At 31.8% G+C, this 20,471-nt stretch overlaps 1 protein-coding gene and 1 pseudogene across 1 annotated transcript; both read right to left on the bottom strand.

The window, feature by feature from the left end:
* Window positions 1-5,515: 5,515 nt before the first annotated feature.
* Window positions 5,516-8,618, bottom strand: LOC115720640 (E3 ubiquitin-protein ligase RGLG5-like; annotated as a pseudogene).
* Window positions 8,619-8,765: 147 nt separating this feature from the next.
* Window positions 8,766-11,886, bottom strand: LOC115712552 (WAT1-related protein At5g64700). Its single transcript, XM_030640849.2, has 7 exons — window positions 11,548-11,886; window positions 11,363-11,425; window positions 11,105-11,221; window positions 10,447-10,702; window positions 10,048-10,206; window positions 9,231-9,382; window positions 8,766-9,118 (listed from the first exon to the last, which is right to left on the bottom strand). The coding sequence occupies exons 1-7, from the start codon at window positions 11,718-11,720 to the stop codon at window positions 8,944-8,946; spliced, it is 1,095 nt and encodes a 364-aa protein (XP_030496709.2). The 5' UTR covers window positions 11,721-11,886; the 3' UTR covers window positions 8,766-8,943.
* Between the last annotated feature and the right edge of the window lie 8,585 nt (window positions 11,887-20,471).

The following is a 20,471-nucleotide window of genomic DNA, read 5'->3' as shown; positions in this document are numbered from 1 at the left end:
CTGAAGCAAAGAATACAACTGATTCTCATGAAAAATGTAAAGTTAAATATGTATATATATAAAGAATGTCACGCTTAATAAAGAGAGTACATGTTACTCTGTCTAAATCATAACCGTTCATTTTTATATAACGATCATCCAATTATCCAAACCGTCTAAAATCTTATAGATATATCTCGTGGTTAGAATATGTCATTTGGAAATTGACACTAATATGACATTGGCAGATTGAATAATAGAGGTAACCTATTTATAATATTCGGAAATTCTACAATACACTCCTTAAAATAGATATATTGATGCACCATTATTTATTTTAGCACCCGAAATAATTTTTTAGTCAAATTTTTTCTCATAGTCATGTACGTTATAGTTATTTAAGACATCCTGCAAAATTTTAAGAAATTTGGAAAAGTTTAATACGCTGAAAAAATACGTTCAAACAGTGTGTTGCACGAGTGACTATTTTATTTTATACGCGTGTAAAATAGACTTTTTGAACATTATTTTCTATATTGTTAATTATTCTGAATTTCTCAAAATTTTATAGGTTATCTTATATAGCTATAACGTACATGAATATGAAAAAAAAAAATTAAACTAAGAAGTTCTTCTAGATACCGAAACAAGTCAAGGGTGCATCAGTACATTTCTTTTAAGGGGTGCATTGTAGAATCACCCAATAATATTTTGCAAGTTACCATAAAAATCCTTTAAGTTAGTGTTTATGTAAAAACTCAAGTGGCACATTATTGACTGGCATATTTCAATGCAATGAATTCTTTTCTCTCTCTCTCTCTTTTTTCCATAATACGGAATTATTCTTAAAATAGGTATTCAATTCACTTGACTTTGAAAATAACTTTTTTTTAATGGCTAAAATGTAAAATAATTAAATAGAAAAATCCTTTAGTTTGAAAGTAATTTTTTTTACTTAAATTTTTATAAGGGAGTTTTTTTACTTATTTTTTATTATTTTTAAAGAGTTTTTTATTTTATTTTTTATAAGTTGTTTTTTGTGTTAATTAAAGGAGATGAGATTTTTTTTTTTTTGTTTTGGCTTTGAGCGATGATAAATGTAATTTGAAATTGTACATTAATTTTACACATTAAGATGTATAATTATTTATAGGATAAATACAATATTTTGAATCACGTGTGCCACTTGTGAAGTCATCTGGATCATGGCCATACTCAAAGATTTTGACATCACTCCCACCATTCCTGCACTTCTATATTGTGAAACGATGCATCCATTCACATCTTTGAGAACCCCGTTTACCACGCCATGGCAAAAGTGTTAAACTATGTAAGTGTTTTGATTTTGTGATCTTTCTCATATTTCTCGATCTATGAATTGTGTTACGGATGCTTTATTAGCGTGTTGGACTAGGTGTGCAAAGGTGCAATCAGTGGGTTGTTTAAGGGATGTGGCTCCCTTCGTGGCTACTATATATACTTTGATATAGTTTATTTTCTGTTTTCAATAAAAGTTTCTTAATTATCAAAAAAAAAAAAAATAGAAATGAAAAAGACGAAGAGGAATTAAGGGTTAAAAGTCGCCCCTAATATTGTGGGCAAGAGAAATCTCGCTTCTTTTGCAACAAGCAGATTTAAATATTATTAGAGGCGACAAAGTTACCCCCAAAACTTTATAAAGTTGAAGAAAAAACTCATTTTCTTTAGGGGCGACACCTTTATGTCCCCTCTAATACTCCCCATTTTTAGAGGTGACGATTTGTTGCCCTTAAAATGGTTGCCCCTTAAAATCAAAATTGTTATAGAGTTTTTAAAACACATAAATAGAGTGTGTAATATAACTTGAACATGTCTATAAAAAAAATAAAGAATTGTTTGGTTTCATAAATTAAAAATTATTTTCTCTTTATAAAAATAGAAATCAAATTTTGAAAACTAACAAGGAGCATTTGAATTTTTTTAAAAAAAAACTTAATTAAAACAAAATAAAAATAAAAATAAGAAAAGATGAAAATATATATATATTTTTTTTTTATTTTTAAAAGCGATTTTAGTTTTTTTGTCTAACATATATATATATTATATTTTCTCTTACATATTTGGGTCTGGGTCTGGGTCTGGGTCTGGGGCTGGGGTCTGGGGTCCAGCATTCAGGTCTTAGGTTCGGGTCTAAGGTATCAGGTTCAAATTCAAGTTCAAGGGTAGGGTCTTGGTCTCGGGGTGAGATCCTAGTTCCGGGGTCAGGGTTGGGTTCGGGTCTTGGGTCTCGAGTCTCGGTGTTTGGGTTTCGAGTTTGTCTCGGGGTCTAGGCCGAGGCTAGGTTTAAGATCAGAGTCTAGGTCTTGGGGTCTAGTGTCCAAGTCTGAGGTCCGAGTTGGGTCAGGATTCGGGTTCGAGTTTGGGTCCAGGTCCAAGCCTGGGTTTGGGTCTTGGTTTGGGTCTCTGTGGTCCGGGGCCAGGTCTTGGGATCCAAGGTTAAGGTCTGGTTCTAAGTCTTGGGATCCAAAGTTGATGTTTGAATCCAAGTCCAAGTATCGAGTTTGGGGTCACGGGTTCAATGTCGGGAGTTCGGGGTCTGAATCTAGGATCTGAGGTGTATGATAGGTCCAGGTTCGGGCCAGGTCTCGGGTTCGGGTCGAGGGTAGGACTGAGTTCATGTCATGGTATAGTGTAGAATATTAAAAAAAAAAATTAGTATATACAAAAATCTTAAATTAGGTTTAGAAAACTTTAGCCAAAATACTATTAAATTTTTATAATGATAAAAAATTATTTTTTATTCATATATTTTAAAACATAATTCTGAAAACTAAAAATATAGAGAAATAACTTCTAAATCTCCAATAGATGATAATATATATGTATGAGTGCACTCTTAATGCGTAAAATAAGAAAAATTTTGAGTTTTTATGCTTAATTTTTCTATTTAATTAAAAAAATCTCTCATAATATTATATGAGCTGAGATTGTTCCATCGGTAAGAAAAAAATTCAAAATAAGTTTTTTAGCAAGAAAAATAAGAAAAGAAAAAGTTGAGTTTGAGTTAAATATTTTTGTATAAACATATTTTTGATATAGTGTAAAAAGAGATATTTTTTGATATTTTTTTTAATTAGGTAATTAAATTAAGTATAGAAATTCTTGTGATTTTATTATTTGTTATTAAATCAAAATTCGATGGTTAGATATTTTTAAAATTAAAATTTATAATTAATTTTGTTTAATAAACATTGTAATACCCATTAAAAATATTCCATAGATGTATATATATATATACTAGCAAAAAACTACGTGCGAGACACGTATATTAAATTTTATGCTAGGTTTTTTTTATGTTATTTGAAAGTGAGATTATTATTGAATACTGAATGCAATATATTAGTGTTTAAGAAAGCTTAATGATTTAAATATGTTCTTAAGTTAATCCAAAAATAAACTAAAAATTGATGTTCCAATACTTAAAGAAATATTACTTAAATGGGGGTAAGATAAAAAGAAAATTAAAAATTAATCTCTAAATTGTTGATAATTGAAGATAGCATTAGTCTAAAAATTGTATATAAGAAAACTAATGAAAGTCATTGGTGGATTTCAATCTTCATTTTCTTTGATAGAGATAATAGTGTAATTTTTGTATTTTGCACTTTCATTCTAGCCGGGTCCGCATATATCTGGAATCCATTTTTTCTTTGATAAATTGATTATGGTAGTGTCGACAAAGCGGCGGTGTTCACTGCTACTTGATGATGTATTTTCATTTAAGATGATTAGACATGATGTGCATAATTTATTTAATTAAAAAAATCAACTTATGAAAGGCATGTAAAACTATTTAATTTTTTAAAAACTACACCTCTGCAGTATAGTTCATTAGTTGGGCAGCATTACACGAAAATATTTTTTCGACAATATATGCGAACATGACAGCAGATAGGCTCTTTGTATTGTCATCAAGTTCAACATATGCTATAGCACTGTAAAATGTATTATAAGATTGTTAGTATATTTTTTTTATTTTAACTTAATTTCAATAACATCATATGTTTTTTGTAATATACCGTGGTGTAGGAAATCCTTCTTGGCCGCATGTTGGCTTGTCACATATGATTTTTTCATCGCGATTGTATAAATCTATTTTTTTATGACATGCGTCACATGACATGTAATAAAAATTCTGGAGAGTGTCAGTTATTTTTATTGCCGCCTCAATCCAAAAATATTTTTTCTACATCCAAATCAAATGGTGTTAATAATAGTAAGATATTGAAACGAAAGTTTCATAAAGTAAATATTATAGTACGTAGTTTTTACCTCATTCAGTTGTAGATTTTTCGTCAACTCTGAAATTTGGATGTTAGTCACTATTTCGTGTAATCCAACAAAAGATTTTGGAGAAGATTCGTATGTCAAGCAGTTTGCTATTGCGTTTTTAATTTTTGTTTCGTTGCTCTCCGCCCTTAAAATAGAGTAAGTATTATTATAAATATAGTATACAAAAATTTAAATTTTTTTGTAAAATGTGTAGCTATAATAGTATGTGTATTTGATTTTATGAGTATTACCATTCCTTTAGTGCTTCTGCTTCGGGGAGTTGAGGATTGATTTTGAAGGTACTCGTGTCGCGTGACGATGGAGACAGCCCTAAATCAAAATGTATGTGTTAATTGAATTTTTGAATTTTCGCTTTTAAATATCAGTAGTTTAATTAATGCAAACCTCTCTTGGTTTGAACAATTAGTTTTGATCCCAATATTATGGGTGTTTCTTCGATTACTTCTGCTATTTGTAAGCATTCATCGTGAACTTTACTTTGCACATCGTCAAACATACTGGTTTGAAGCTACAACTTTGTAAAGAAATAAAAAAATGGATTAGCAAAAATTTTGTTAAATAGTATTTAATATATCACAATAAAAATGAACACAAGGGTGTATTTATAGTGGTAGATTAAATGTATAGTTTACCTTTCATCAATTAAATATATCTCTTGAATTGTATGTAGTCCATAGGGAGTGTTGACTTCTTTTGGTGGGTTCATTTTGAGAGAAATAGCCAAAATATCTAATAAATTGAAATATTAAATAGTTAGTCAATGAGGAATACATATGTATAAAAATCAAATTGTAAATACCTATTGGTTTGCTGAATTCTTTAGGTGTATGCAGGTCGCTAAACGGAATGAAATCATAGTTTGGTGCTGATATCTGATTGTCTTCTATTTGGATTTCTTCGATTTCTGTTCTTGAGTTCAATGTCCAAGAATATTTGTAGTCTCGCTTTTTATCGAAAGGTGGGGCTGTTTTTTTTACATAAGCGTTGCTGATGTAGTAAGTGTGGAACACTTCCAAAGTGTTTTCTCTAGCATCAATTTCAGTGCCAAATATTACTGCACGAGCTCCTATTTTATTTTTTAATCTTTTTTTATTTATTATTTTTTTTTTGTTATTTAGCTACGGACAATATGATTGGATCACGTACGGACAATATGATTTGGAAAAGAAGGCAATTTTGTTGGAGTAGATAATGTTTTGGACCAACGCCGAAACTGAATTGGAAGCTTTAATTCCCTTGGGCGAGTCTCCAAACAGCACCAAAACCAGGAAAATAACCCAACATAGCTGAATTGAAATCAGTGGTTTGCAGAAATTTTCGAAATTTTTATTGATATTCAAATTCAACTTCAATCTTTACACAAAGTGCTTCAGCAAAATTAAATCAATCAACTCAACTAAAACATTAATTTAACAAATTTCGAAGTATAAAAAACCAAATCAATCTTGATTTCTTCTTAAATTTACATATAAATTGTTGGAAAACGATATCAGAAACATAGATGAATGACACTTGTTAGATAGCCACCTGACTCTCAATTACTGAACCATCCTTTGAACCAGATTTGGATGCTCGCACAAGTTTCACTGTCAAAGAAGGTGCATTTGATCCTAGCACAGTATTTACTTTAACCTGTTTGCAAATTATAAAACACAAAACATCATATTCTGGAAATTACAACTACTAAAAAACCAGAATAACAATCTAGATTTTTACGAGGACCATTATTCTCCAATATATTTCATTACCCAAAATTGAAAAGGCAAATTAATTTAAGATGACATATAGATGTTGATTCAAAAAATACCTTGAGTTGGTTCTTCTTAGACAAAGAAAGCACAGTAGCTGGAACCGATAAAATCAGTGGGACAGAAACCCTGCATTGCAAGAGTCATCAAAGACAGCAAATAAGCAACATGATAGTACAAATGTTGCATTAAAAAGAAAATAGCAACGATTCAATTTGAAGCTTCTTGGTGTGATCTGAAAAATTCACAATATCCAAACAACTTTAATTTTCAACCAACAAATAATGAAATTTTCCTGTCGACTAATAATTTACTATCTCTATGTCAAGTAATTCCACCATCTTTACCGGCGACGACTGGGGGCTTTGATTGGAGCTGTTTGGCGGCTTTTTTGAGCGAATCGTCCGCCATGGATTCCTTCTGGGTGGAAATCGTAAGGAATCGGGTTTGGTGAGATTGCGTCAAAGAGACGATGGTTTTGTAAGTAGATCCGCCAACAACTCCCAATCTCATGGCCGAGCCCGTTTGGGCTCTGATTATCTCCGGTTTCTCTTTACTGTGATTGGCTAGCGGTGTTGTGTACGCTAGGACGCGATGCAGAGGATTATGGTGTACGGAACTTTCCATACACGAACGACTTGGTTGGTAGGAGGGATTTAGATGGAAAGCGGCTCTCAAGGCAATGTTCGAGTTTTTAGATTCTAAGAAAAAGTGAGAAAAAGTGATGACCATGTTGTATTGTGAAAAAATGGCCGAAGAGGAGCGAGAAAACTGAAAAGCAGTGGCTCTCTGTTGTTGCTTCATGTTCATGCTGCTTGATCTCATCATGAATTCATTGTTAGGAGAAGAAGAAGGTGCTGGGATGTTATAATTAATCGGAGGAGCCAGGGGAACCTTCCTCGGTTCACTACTTCCTCTTCCTCTACTACGCCTATATATAAATACAATTATGATCTTAAATATTCCTTAAATTAATATATTTGTAATAATCGTACATATTAATTAAAAATTTAATTACCCAAGAAGTTGGAGCTCCATAGTTGCTTTATACTGAGATGGTATTTCCATCAATGCTTCCAGAGCAAATTCTGTTTCCTTATAAGATATGGGGATGTCTTTCACCATTATTTTCGTGAAATTCACGAACTTTATACCGTACACACCAAAAACCAATCATCATTATCAGAGTGACAGAGTACATACACCCAAAACAAAATGATAAAATATAAATCGATGGATGTGATATAGCTAATTAACCTGGCAATTATCGAAAGCCCGAGATGGAATGAAGTCATCGAACTTTTGCATCAAATCCCATGGTCCATCACCTACGCCAACCAGAATTATTGTCAGTGGATATTCACTGCATATATGCCATGATTAATTATAATCATATTCGAACATTCATTTTCTAATTAAATTTTAGAAAAGAATTCAGGGGGAAATTTGTAGAAATGTATATTATATATGCTGATAATCATAACAACCTTGCTTTTACAATAGCATCCACTGTTTTCTGTTCCTGAGGACTGAATTTGTCCTTCCCTGTGTCTACGCTTCTTGTCACCTAATTAATTTGCAAGAGTCGTATATATAAATATTTTTAAATATATAACATATAACTATATTTACATACATAGAGAGATAATATGTATAGCTTTAATTAATTACCTGGCCATCAGCAATGATCACAAGAACATGATATTGACCACCTTTGCTATCCACTCAAATTCTCAATGATCGGAGCAAAGGATGTCGGCCCTTAAATATAATAATAATGTATAAATACATATATGATCTATGCATATCGATATGTTTATATGTAATAAGAACAAAAAATTCTAATAATTAATTAAGTACGTACCAGATAAATTTATCCGAGGAACTAATTCTCTGTAACGAGAGAGCAATTCCTCAAAGCCACGGCATGGCTTATCTTCAGGAAAGAAGCTAAAAACATCTTTATCATGAGTCGATGCTGTATATATATAAGATGATAGAAATTAACGATGGAGTACTATATATACATGATACGTAATAATATATTTATAAATACTACGTAGTACTCACAATCACCAAAGCCGTAACAAGGAATAAGGTTGTCCTCGTCGAATGTGGAAAGTGTCCTGCCAATGATTGAGATGGCTTGTTCATAAGGATTAAGGTCTTGTCCAAGAAAATGAAGGTTCTTTCTCCCGAAACACCTTGCTCCAGTCCACTCGTTGCTCTTTGTGAAATCAATCCCAACTATCAGATTTGAAGACTCCAACCAGCTTGCTGAAGCGCTTCAGCCACCTAATTAATTAATTAATTAATCCAAATATAAGTTAAAATGTAAAAGTGTGTGGTTAAGGTCCATCAAATTCTCACGACCAACTCAGCTATTATTACCTCTTCAAGAGAATTGTAGTTGTCACCAATTATTGAGTAATTCTCTGATGAGCGCGTTGGTAGTACTCCACGTATGTTTTGATATTGATCATGATCATCAAGAAAAGGAATATTATTAAGACTACGTGATGAAGATGGAGACGAACTACAATTAGAGGTGGCCGCCATGGTGGTGTTGCTGTGGAAGCTTGGTGAATTAGGCGCATGACGACTATGTTGACGAACAAAACAACTTTTCTTTCTCGATTGTTTTAGAATATTTAATTGAGGGCAGAGGTGATTCAATTATTTTAGGATATTTAATTGAAGTGATTGTTAATATCATTGAAATTCAAATATTTAATTTAGGATATTTATTATTATTTTATTATAGATAAATAATATTTTATTATTTTATTAAATAAAAATTAAAAGTCACCCATAAAATTCTCAAAAACTAAAAATTTCAGTTATATAGAATAGATATATATATATATCTTCTAAAAATATTAGATTAGACTCGTATCTCGTCCTCATAATGATTCTTTTTCACCTCAGCCTCTTCCAGCGCTAGAATATCTGCTTCAGCTTTATTATCAGAATTGCTCTGGTTTTGAAGAGTTTGGTCCTTACTTTTTCCCCACAGAACAGCATAAAGGCTTACAACCAACAAAATCCCACCTAAAACACTACACATATTAAAAAAGTAACAAAGATTTGTTAGAAGTTGTGTGAAGTAGAATGGAGTTTGAATCAAATGTCGAAGGAGCTGAATTTAAAGAAATGTTAATATTTATTCACCTGCCGAGGTTAATGGCCTCCCCTAATAAAAGCACTGAACCAATCATTGTAATGATTAGAGTCAATGGTTGTGACATGGCTATGAATACTGGTCCTTTAATCTGAACCACCCATGCTTGGATGTTATATGAAAGAGAAGTTATCAAAATTCCCTGGAAAGAGAACAACCTTAAACCAACTCTGTATAAAATGTAAACTGAAAAATATCCTCCAAAGAAATACTAGCTGTAGTAGAAAACTTTACCCAGTCACAGATAATATTCAATAAAAGAATTGCGAATGGAAACATATTATCATATGTGTATAACACTACAAATAGACAGGTATCCAAATGAGAGAAGATAGTAAAGAGTCTGGAATATAACATATTATGTACATAGGATATTTCAGTCTTTTCATCATAACAATATTATCGGTGGTACAGAAAGTACTCTAAGTAATTTAGTATCAATGAAACATAGATGACTAGGAAAATTTTGCTAGGACACAAATTCCCAAATCTGTCTGTATTTTTAATATGTAAAGCAAAAACAAAAGAAAAAGAGGGGAAAGTTGTAAAACTGCACACAAACTTTGCTTTCTTCAATGGGCACTTACTTCTTTTCTTATATAAACACTTATAATATGGGAATGCTAAAGCACCACAAAAATTGGCATATCCGATATAATTTAATATCACAACGTGTCATATCAATTATGCATTGGGCACCTTAATATATACATAAAACAATAAAGTTTACCTTTTTCTGTTTCCACTTCAGTAAACAGACTGAAATTCCAAATGAAAGAAATAATGAAGAGTCACTTGTTGACTTACAGAGTAAATTATTGTGAGTAATTCAATGTTCCAACCAAGCTTCCACTCACTAGGATTCCTCTCTAAAGCAATAGCAAATACAAAACACTGACCAGAACTTGTAAGGCACAGTAGGCTTGTCAACCTTAGCCCTTCTGGATAGCTTTTCAAGATTTGAGCCTATTATAAATTAAAAAAAAAGTAACACATCATATAAAAGGTTACCTTGACGTATTTTTAATTGAAACAAAATCTCCTTATTACAGAGGCTTTTACATGTGTTTTCACTCAGACTCTTAGTACTTAGTTCTCAAAATTTCATCCATCATTTATTTTATCAATGAAAAAAGTGTGAGTTTAGTATATGTATAAACAAAATGAAACATTGTATTTTCTGTGATAAACTGTAAATAGTACTACCTGAAGAACAAGGAACAAAGACCACGCAAAGGTTGCAAGTACAAAGAGCGAACAACCAATCAACCATCTTTTGTTAGAAGAGATATGAGGTTGGTGTGCTTGTTGCGGATGATGATACTCCATGGGGTGATGGTGGAGAAATGGATTCAAGTGAGGGCCTTTGTAAAAAGTAAGAGTCACAACACCACCCACGCAAGCCACTAGCCCTGCAATCTTCACTATCCCTGCTGTTGTCTTTAGTGTTACATTCTCCATCCTGTAAATTAAATATAAATATTTTGATGTTTTCCTCAAATAATAATCTTCATGTTTTGTTGTTCAAGTTACAATTTAAGATTTATGGATAGTCATTTTCAACACACTGATTTGTACAGCTATAATAAAATCAACAAACAAAACAAATGTTACTTTTTGTCCACGGAACAAGAAACAAAAGGGTAAAAGAATCAATGTGAGAAATTACCACCTGCTTTAATCGAAGTTATGAAAGACTGAAACAAAAAAATACAAATTACGAGAATTCAATGCATCTTTTTCAGAACCTTACAAAAGAAAAAAAAAACAATGTTTCTTTTTATAAAAATACTCTGTCTTGATGTGAAATACAAAATGAAGATATATAACATATGCTAACTATTAATTAAATCGATAAAAGTACCGTAAAAGAAGAGCCAAGCAGAATGTTGCAACAGGAAGGCAGTTCAATATTGCAGCACCCAATGTTGCTGTTGTGTAGGCAATCGCAACATTAGAAGCATTAATGGGAATTGTCACCCTGCCATGGAACATTTGCAAAAAATATATTGGTATAGTTTTAATAAACTTATGAGGATAGCTACTGATATAAAATAACTTAATTTCATGATTATTTAACATATAGATATATGTAATTATATGTATATACTAACAAACATACCCCAACAAGGCAAGCATGAAAATCTTGCAGAAGGTTAGAACGGAAAGTGGTGTTGCATTTCTTCTGAAATCCAATAGAAAGATATTGTCATTTATAACATGCCATGATCACAAAATTGAATTATCATAAGACAAGAGATTATCAAGAAAGAGGAAAGTAATAAATTAATTAAAGAAAGGGGTCACCGTTTAAAAATCAAAGCAAGAGGAACTAAGACGACAGTTCCAACTAGTTGTCGATAGAAAGTGAAGATGTAGCAGTTCATACCACCATTAAAGATTGCTTTGGTAAGTAAAACCATGCCAGCATATATTGCCTGAGATAGTATCACAGCCAAATAAACCTTCACTCCCCCCATATTTTAGTGATAGTGATGAGCTATTTTTCTTTATTTTGTTTTTTTACATTTCCTCTACTTCAAATTCAGATTGAAGAATGGATACTGAATATATGATGAAAATGTTCATATAAATAATATATTAATACGTCCGTCATAAAGGAAAAAGCAATTTCAGATGATAGAAGTTGCGTTTACAACAAATTGTGTTTTGTATATTAATATTTAATTTAAGTAATACTCTATACTAGGGGTAGGGGTGTTCATCCGATCCAATCAGAACTTTTTTGGTCAAACAATATCCAATCCGCACTAAGTGCGGATTTCATATTTTGGATCCAATCTAATCCGCATAAGAGTTTAAATCCAATCCAATCCAATCCGCAATAGTGCGGATTGGATCGGTTATTTTGGATCGGTTACTTTTTTAATAATAAATTATTTAATATTTCATAGAAAAAAAAAATAAAAAAAGATTATTGTTTCTTAATCTCCAATACTAATCTATTTCCATCTCTATTTATATACAAATTAAACCAATAAACATATATATCAATATATATATACTTATTTTTAGATTTATACTAAAATATATATGTATCTAATTACTAAAATAAATAAACTAGTATATATATATATTTAAACTTTATGTGTATCTGTCTATGTGGATAAGAATTATTTTTCTTGTGTTTTTTATTACAAAATAAATAAAATGCACCAACTCAATATATTACTAAAAAAGATTAAGAAATTAGAAGTTTGTGTCTTTTTTTAATTAATATATATTACATATTATAATTTTTTAAAAATATATATAATTAAGTGCGGATTGGATTGGATCGATTACTTTTTGAGGTCAAACAACATCTAATCCGCACAAGTGCGGATTTTAGATTTTTCAATCCAATCCAATCCGCACAAGTGCGGATATCCGCATTTTGCGGATTGGATTGGATTGGATCGTGCGGATTAGATTGGATCGGATACTTTGTGAACACCCTACTCTATACCCAAAAACAAAAAGGCTTATTCATAGATGAAAAGACGGTTTAGGGAGTTAAATGTTCTACTGTCCAAAATCTTTTGTTTTAATATAAAAATTGACCATGGATCGGATCATCAGCTACAGGAGTTGTAATAAATAGTTTTATATTATATATCATGAGTGGTCACTACACTTGGGTACCGTACTTACTGTTCCTTAATTTGGATCTAGCTAGTGACCACCAAGAAGTGGCTCTCTGCCTTAAATTAGTGAATTTCTACGGATAATGAAAAGTTTTATTGTCTGGCTGTTTAATAATGCATGGACTTGAAAAATGGGCAATTCAACCAAATAAAATAATATAGTACATATATATTAAAGTTTTTCAAATAAGGGAATGAAACAGTATATATGTGATTGCGATATCTGAAGCAAAGAATACAACAGATTCTTATGAAAAATGTAACGTTAAATGTGTATATATATAATAGGCTACAATACAGTGTATTGAATGAATGAAATCAGCTCAAATTGAGGCTGATGAATTATTTGCTTCTTTATTTATACTTGAAAATCAGGATTTACAGTATAGAATACAATTAATGAAGCTTACATGTAGCAAAGATATTTTCTAAAAGCTAAATAATTAATGAAATCTATGCTAACGCTATAAAAGACAACTTGCATGGAATAATCATTGAGATTAATATTACAATTCTAACAACTTTGGAGGCAGGATAGACAATAATGCCCCAGCATTTACAAGCGAAAGGGTGAAGAAATCACTCTGAGGTAGTTGTCCTAGAATGGTGAAATGGGACAGACCTTTTGTGAGACAATCAACAATCTGATCATTGGATGGTACATAGCGAATTTCTAGGTGCTTTCCTAAAACTTTATCTCGAACAGAATGTACATTTAGCTCAATATGCTTTGTCCTAGCGTGGTAAATGGGATACGCAACAAGTGCATTGGCGTTCATACTATCACACCAGATCACAAGCACAACAAGAAGCTTAAATCTCATCTCCTTCAAGAACTCTTGAAGCCAACTTATCTTTGTTGCTAGATTTACCAACACCCTATTGTTGGAATTATTTTACCAAGATTTAGATTTACTAACATGTATGTTTCATTAACATCCTAATATGAATTTCTAAAACAATGAAATAAACACATAAGCGTTTAAGAAACCTTACATTGGGTGCAGCGGAATATAATGACTCCTTCCGTTCAGATCTCTAGCCCTTGATTCCTTTCTGTAGCAGAGCATTATCAAGATCTGAACATGGATCTCTTTCTCTCCTTCTTGAGCTCGATTCTCCTTCTTGTTGATTGGATTCTTTACAGTTTTCCACACTATGATTGAGATACCACTTGATGTGTGTGGGTACTCACTCTATCACACAAGGTTTGAAATTATGAAGAAGAAAAAGAAGAGAAGTGGTTTCGGCCTAGAAAGAAAGAAGGCTCAGGTTCTGAAAGTGAAATTTCATCAATCTGTTAAGTGTGAGCCATCACTATCTATTTATAGGTAACCACCTAGGTTTAGGTTAGATTTATTTGCCATTAAAATAATGAAAAATTAAATGGTAAAATCTACACTAAGTGGCCGCCCAAGGAATGGATAATGGGCCCCACTTTGCAATTTTGCCATTTTATCATTTTCTCATCTTATTTTCTTAAAAACGCCAATTTTCCAATTTAACCACTTAAATGCCAATTCTAATTATTTAATAACTGAAAATTAATTATTAAATAATATTGTCATTTAATATATTTATTAATTAGAGTAATCAAAGTCGCTTAATTAACAAATAAACCCTAGAATCTCTTTTCTTCACATTTAAGCACTTGTTTAGTGAAAATTCATGAACTAGACATAGTCTAATTTTAGTATTATAATTGATTAACTAAAATCAATTAACTGAGTCTTACAAGCAGTTTGTCTCAACTAGTATGGGGACCATGGGCCTATATAACCGAGCTTCCAATAAGCAGTCCTAGAATTTACCAAGTAAATCCACTAACTTATTAATTCCTCATTGCATCCACTCATAGAACTTGGAATCGCACTCTCAGTCATATAGAACGCTCTATATGTTCCACGATATAGATACGCTATTAATTATCCATTGTTATAATCCCAATAATCAATGATCCTCTATAGATGATCTACATTGCATAGGGATAAAATTACTGTTACACCCTTTCAATGTATTTTATCCTTAAAACACTTGGCCACCTATAAATGATATTTTAGTGAATTAATATAATCACTAAAATGAGATCGCAACCATTTATCTCTATTCAGCCAAGCTCGAAGGAAATCATCGTTTCACTTCTAAATAGCTATAGAAGTTATAGATTCCATATCTATGTTTAGCTCTCCCACTCAATTGTACTATCATGTTCCCAAAATATACGTATCACCTTGACCCAAAAGTAGGCTTAACTAACAAATCAAAGAACACAAATAACACTCTTGAGATCGAACCTAATCATGTCAAGATTAAGATTATTTGATCTAGGATCAACTAGGTGATATAGAATTGAATAGATATTACGGTAAATTTATCATATCTAATCAAAGTTCAATATCGGTCCCTTCCAATGTATACTCCATACATCCGATACTGCTAAACTTCGCCAATGCCCTGGAAAGGACATAACACTTATCCAAGGTATAAGTATACCTATCGCTGATTGTCATGCCAGTCTAAATCCAGTGAACTGACAAATCAGGGAATTAAACTTTTGAACATATAATCATGATTATATTCCACTGTGTTGACAACACTATAATCATGAACAAATACATATGTTCTCGACGTAATAGAATTTATAATCATGAAACAAATCATGTGAACCATGCCACATAAAATGGTTTCTGATCTTTATTAATTAGTAAATCTGATTATATTGAAATAGATTTTATTTAAGGCACAAAACCCAACAAACTTCCACTTGCACTAATATAAAACAAAAAGTGCATTTCAAATAATCTCAACACCTTGATATACAAATCAAGTGTAGTATGTAGTATACTCTCCGTAATAGGATCTGACAGGTTGTATTTAATAGAACATTTTCTCCACCATTACATTTCCTTAATCACAAAATCCTTGATATTGTGAAATTCCTCTCTATATGTTTACTCCTCTAGGGATACTGGATTCTTTACTTTTTGGCAACTACTTTTGTGTTAGTCAGGAAGTAAAACTAGTAGTTAATAAATGTTGAAACAAATGCCAAAAATGTATAGAACTTTCCTTAGATTGAATAAGTATCTTTCCTGCAACTTCAACATTCAGTCTCTCTTTGGTAGACTTAGAGACTTCAGATAGGTTTTTACACTTCTCCAAAATCACTACTCCACCTCCAAAGTAATCACCATCTCATCAGCAGACTTTCTAGCACTAAGGCAAGTCTAGAAATCTGATTTGGTGTAGTCTAAGAGTATTAAATACACCCTTATCGACTAACATATAGTTCATCTTCTTGATCTTAAGATTCACTTGATTGTCTTCCAATGTTGCTTTTCTGGATTAATCTGATACCCACTCATTCCTCCCACTCAACAGCAGGTGTCTGGTCTAAGGCATACTAAAGCATATCTGAGACCTCTCAATGTTGATTCAAGGGATTCCTTTATGGCTTTATCTTTTCTGGAATAGTTGAAACTTTTCCTTAGATAAATAAAATCTATGTCTAGAAGTCGAGAAGCTTCTATAGATTGCAATTAGAAAAGAAAATACTTCAGCATCTTACTAAAGTAAGTTGCTTGCACTAGAGTAAGTAATTAACTAGGTATACCATAAGCCATAGGTTTAGATAAACTAAAACCTATAATTCTAGGAACAAGAAGTTTTGTTAAGTCCATTGAATAGACTTACTAACGAAAATTTCCTTTCTTGTCCTTGTAATAGAAAACTTTTGGTTGTTCCATATGAATAGTTTTAACCATAGTTCTCTTGGCTTTTCTTAGTTCCTTATTCTGACTATCCATTACTTGTTTAAACTAACAATGGATTTTAATCACGAGTGTCTTCCAAGTCATAACAGGGTGAGTTCCTTGAAACCCTCCCACTACGACAAAGTACCGTGATTTTTGTCTAAGAATCTAAAGGGTATTGTCCTCTTCGGTTTTGTTAAGACAACAGAGGTAGTGGGACCATCTTATACAGAATAAGATGATAGAACATTTTTGGAATCAAGAAAAAAAATTTCTCCTTTATTTGCTACTTTGTTTTCAGCCTTAGTCATTTTCTGAAAAAAGTAGTATTTGTTAAAACAAACACTTTCTTATCTAATGACTATGGGATGGTCCACCTCTAATCACTTAGGATAGCTAACAAACATGCAAACCTTAGTTAACAGTTCTAGCTTTTCTTAAGATTACGATTAGGTCATCCATGAATCTAGTAATGGTTTACACTAAGTACAGAACCATTCCATCATTCTGAAATTTTCTTATCACTAGGGTATATCCCTAGAAGGACTTAGGCGACGACTAGTAACTAATCATAGACCTTATATTATCATCAATATGAAAATCGAATTTCTGGGGAGGTAAGTTTGATTACAATTCAAGATTCAACTTAATGATCTTCGAACTGCACATCCAAATATTTCTCTACCCCTATCAGTTCACAAGATCTTTAACCACTTACCTTAATGGTTTTTCACCATTGCTAGAAATTCATGAAATTTTTCAAACATTTCAAATTTCTTGTGCATAAGGTAAAATCTAGAGTGATCATCTTAAGAATATAACGAAAAACTCATATCCACCCCTTAATGTACCTCCATCTTCGAATGAGATGATTATACTTTCAGTGGATATAGGCATATTGACTCTTTGCAGAGAATGATCTTGTCAAAACCACTATGAACAAGATACAAATTCCATAGATACTAAAATGTGGTTGTGTCTTTTGATGACCTAGGTTTAGTTGCAATAAAGAGTTCTTAGAATAGTCCAAGTGGATCCTGGTCACAGAATACTAAACTCATATTCCATACTTTCACATACAGTTTGAATCCATTGAAAGAAAATGGATATTAAACACTTGTGAAAGTTGAACTGTATTGTATTCTGGAATTAGAAATAAAAAATTTCTATTTGGAATCTAAAATTTAAAGACAAAGACTTAAATTTATACCAAATATACATGAGTATTCTTCTCTCTTGGACCACCACTACTAATCTATCTCTAAGTCTAATTTTCCTAAAGTAAGCATATATAAGTAGGAGATTCTAAGATTGAGGATTTATATCATTTCGGGATAGATCAATGTCAGGATTATAGTCATCTGTGCCATTCAATTTCATAAAAGAAAATAGAATGACATTATAACCAGATGATTTATAAACCAGTCATCCAATGATATACTATGTAAGCGAATTCGAAATGAATAAGCTAAGAGGAATAAGTAAAGGATAATTTCGATTTAAAATAAGAATCCAACGATGCCCCGGTCGGCGAGAGTCAAAGTTCTTATTTGTATAATCTTGTTGTTTCATATTATAAATACTTCTCTAAGGTGTCATCAATTGATGAACAGCTAGATGTTGCATTTACAAATATTTATCTATGGAGATCTAACACAGTTATGTTTGTCTAATGGATGACAATTCATTAGGATTTGTCCCATTAAAAACAACAAGCTTAGTTAGACCAACAATGAAGATTCGAAATTAAACTACAATTAATAACAGAAAACAACATGGTTCAATATAAATTCACACACAATTTAGAAATTATCAAGCATTTAGCAAATAACAAAGACATGTGAAAATACAAAACATGCACATCTTAAATAATTTCCAAGGTTTCCAACAAACTAATACAGTGTTCCGGTAGGCGAGAGTCAAAGTATCATTCATTGAATAGAGTTGTCAGCTCATCTAAAATGGATACCATTCTAGCAACCTTTTATTTGATCAAAATAAGAATTCAACGTTGTCCTGGTAGGCAAGAGTCAAGGTTATCTTATTTTATGAGCTTCCTGTTGGGTTTTGTGCCCTAAATAAAACCCATTTCAATACAATCAGATTTACTTATTAATAAAGATCAGAAATAACATTTTATGTTGCATGGTTCACATGATTTATTTCATGATTATATATATAATGTATGAATTCTATTTAAGTCCAGAACACACGAATTTATTAATGATTATAGTGTTGTCAGCACAGTGGAATATAATCTTAATTATATGTTCGAGAGTTTATTCCCTGATTTGTCAGCTCATTGGATTTAGACTGACATGATAATCAGCGATAGGTATTCTTACACCTTGGAAAAGTGTTATGTCCTTTCCAGGGCATTGGCAAAGTTTACCAGTATCGGATGTATGGAGTATACATCGGAAGGGACCGATATTGAACTTTGATTAGATATATTAAAACTTACCGTAATATCTATTCAATTCAATATCACCGGTTGATCCTAGATCAAATGATCTTAATGCTGATATGGTTAGGCTTGATCTCAAGAGTACTATACATGTTCTTGGATTTGTTAGTTAAGCCTACTTTTGGGTCAGGGTGATACGTACATTTTGGGAACATGATAGTATAATTGAGTGGGAGCGCTAACATAAATATAGAGTCTATAACTTCTATAGGAATTTAGAAGTGAAACGATGATATCCTTCGAGCTTGGCTAAACAGAGATAAATGGTGGAGATCTCATTTCACTTCGCTGAAATATCATTTATACGGAGCTAAGTGTTTTAAGGATAAAATACATTGAAGGTATAACGATAACTTAGTGCCTATTCAATGTAGATCATCTATTAGAGGGTCATTAATCAAATTACGATTATAACAATGGATAACTAATGGCGTATCTATATCGTGGAACATATAGAGCGTTCTATATGACTGAGAGTGCAATTCCAAGTTCTCAGTGTGGATTCAATAAGGAATTAATAAGTGAGGGAATTTACTTGATAAATTCAGTTCGACTTATTGGAAGCTCGGTTATATAGACCCATGGTCCCCATACTAGTTGAGACCATACTGCTTGTAAGACTCAGTTAATTGATTTTAATTAATCAATTATAATTCTAAAAGTTAGACTATGTCTACTTTATGAATTTTCACTAAGCAAGGGCAAAATTGTAAAGAAAAGAGATTCTAGGTTTATTTATTAATTAAGATACTTTATATGTCTAAATTAATAAATATATTAAATGGCAATATTATTTAATAATTAATTTCCAGTTATTAAATAATTAGAATTGGCATTTAAATGATTAAATTGGAAAATTGGCATTTTTGAGAAAATGGGATTGAAAAATAACAAAATGGGAAAGTTGCAAAGTGAGGCCCAATTTCCTTATATGGCCAGCCACTATGCAAGCTTTAGCATTTTATTTTTCCATTATTTTAATGTCATACAATTCTAACCTAAATCTAGAGGGCATTCTATAAATAAAAAGTGTTGGCTTCAGGAAACTCATGACTTTGCACATTGTTTCTTTCAGAAAAGCCTAGTCGCCCCTCTCTCTCTTTTCTTCTCTAAAAATTTCGAAATCACTTGAGTGAATGAGTAGTGCCCACACACATCAAGTGGTACCTCAATCATAATGTATAAGACTGTGGAAAATCAGCATCAAAGAAGGAGAGAAAGAGATCCAGATTCAGATCTTGATTATGCTCTGCTACAGGAAGGAATCAAGGGCTAGAGATCTGAATGGAATGAGTCATTATATTCCGCTGCACCCAATGTAAGGTTTCTTGAACTTTGTATGTGTTTATTTCATTGTTTTAGAAT

This window comes from Cannabis sativa, chromosome 4 (assembly GCF_029168945.1).
Source record: "Cannabis sativa cultivar Pink pepper isolate KNU-18-1 chromosome 4, ASM2916894v1, whole genome shotgun sequence".
Lineage (NCBI taxonomy): Eukaryota > Viridiplantae > Streptophyta > Magnoliopsida > Rosales > Cannabaceae > Cannabis > Cannabis sativa.
The sequence above is the reverse complement of the archived record's forward strand: the minus strand, read 5'-3'. Positions and strand labels throughout refer to the sequence as shown.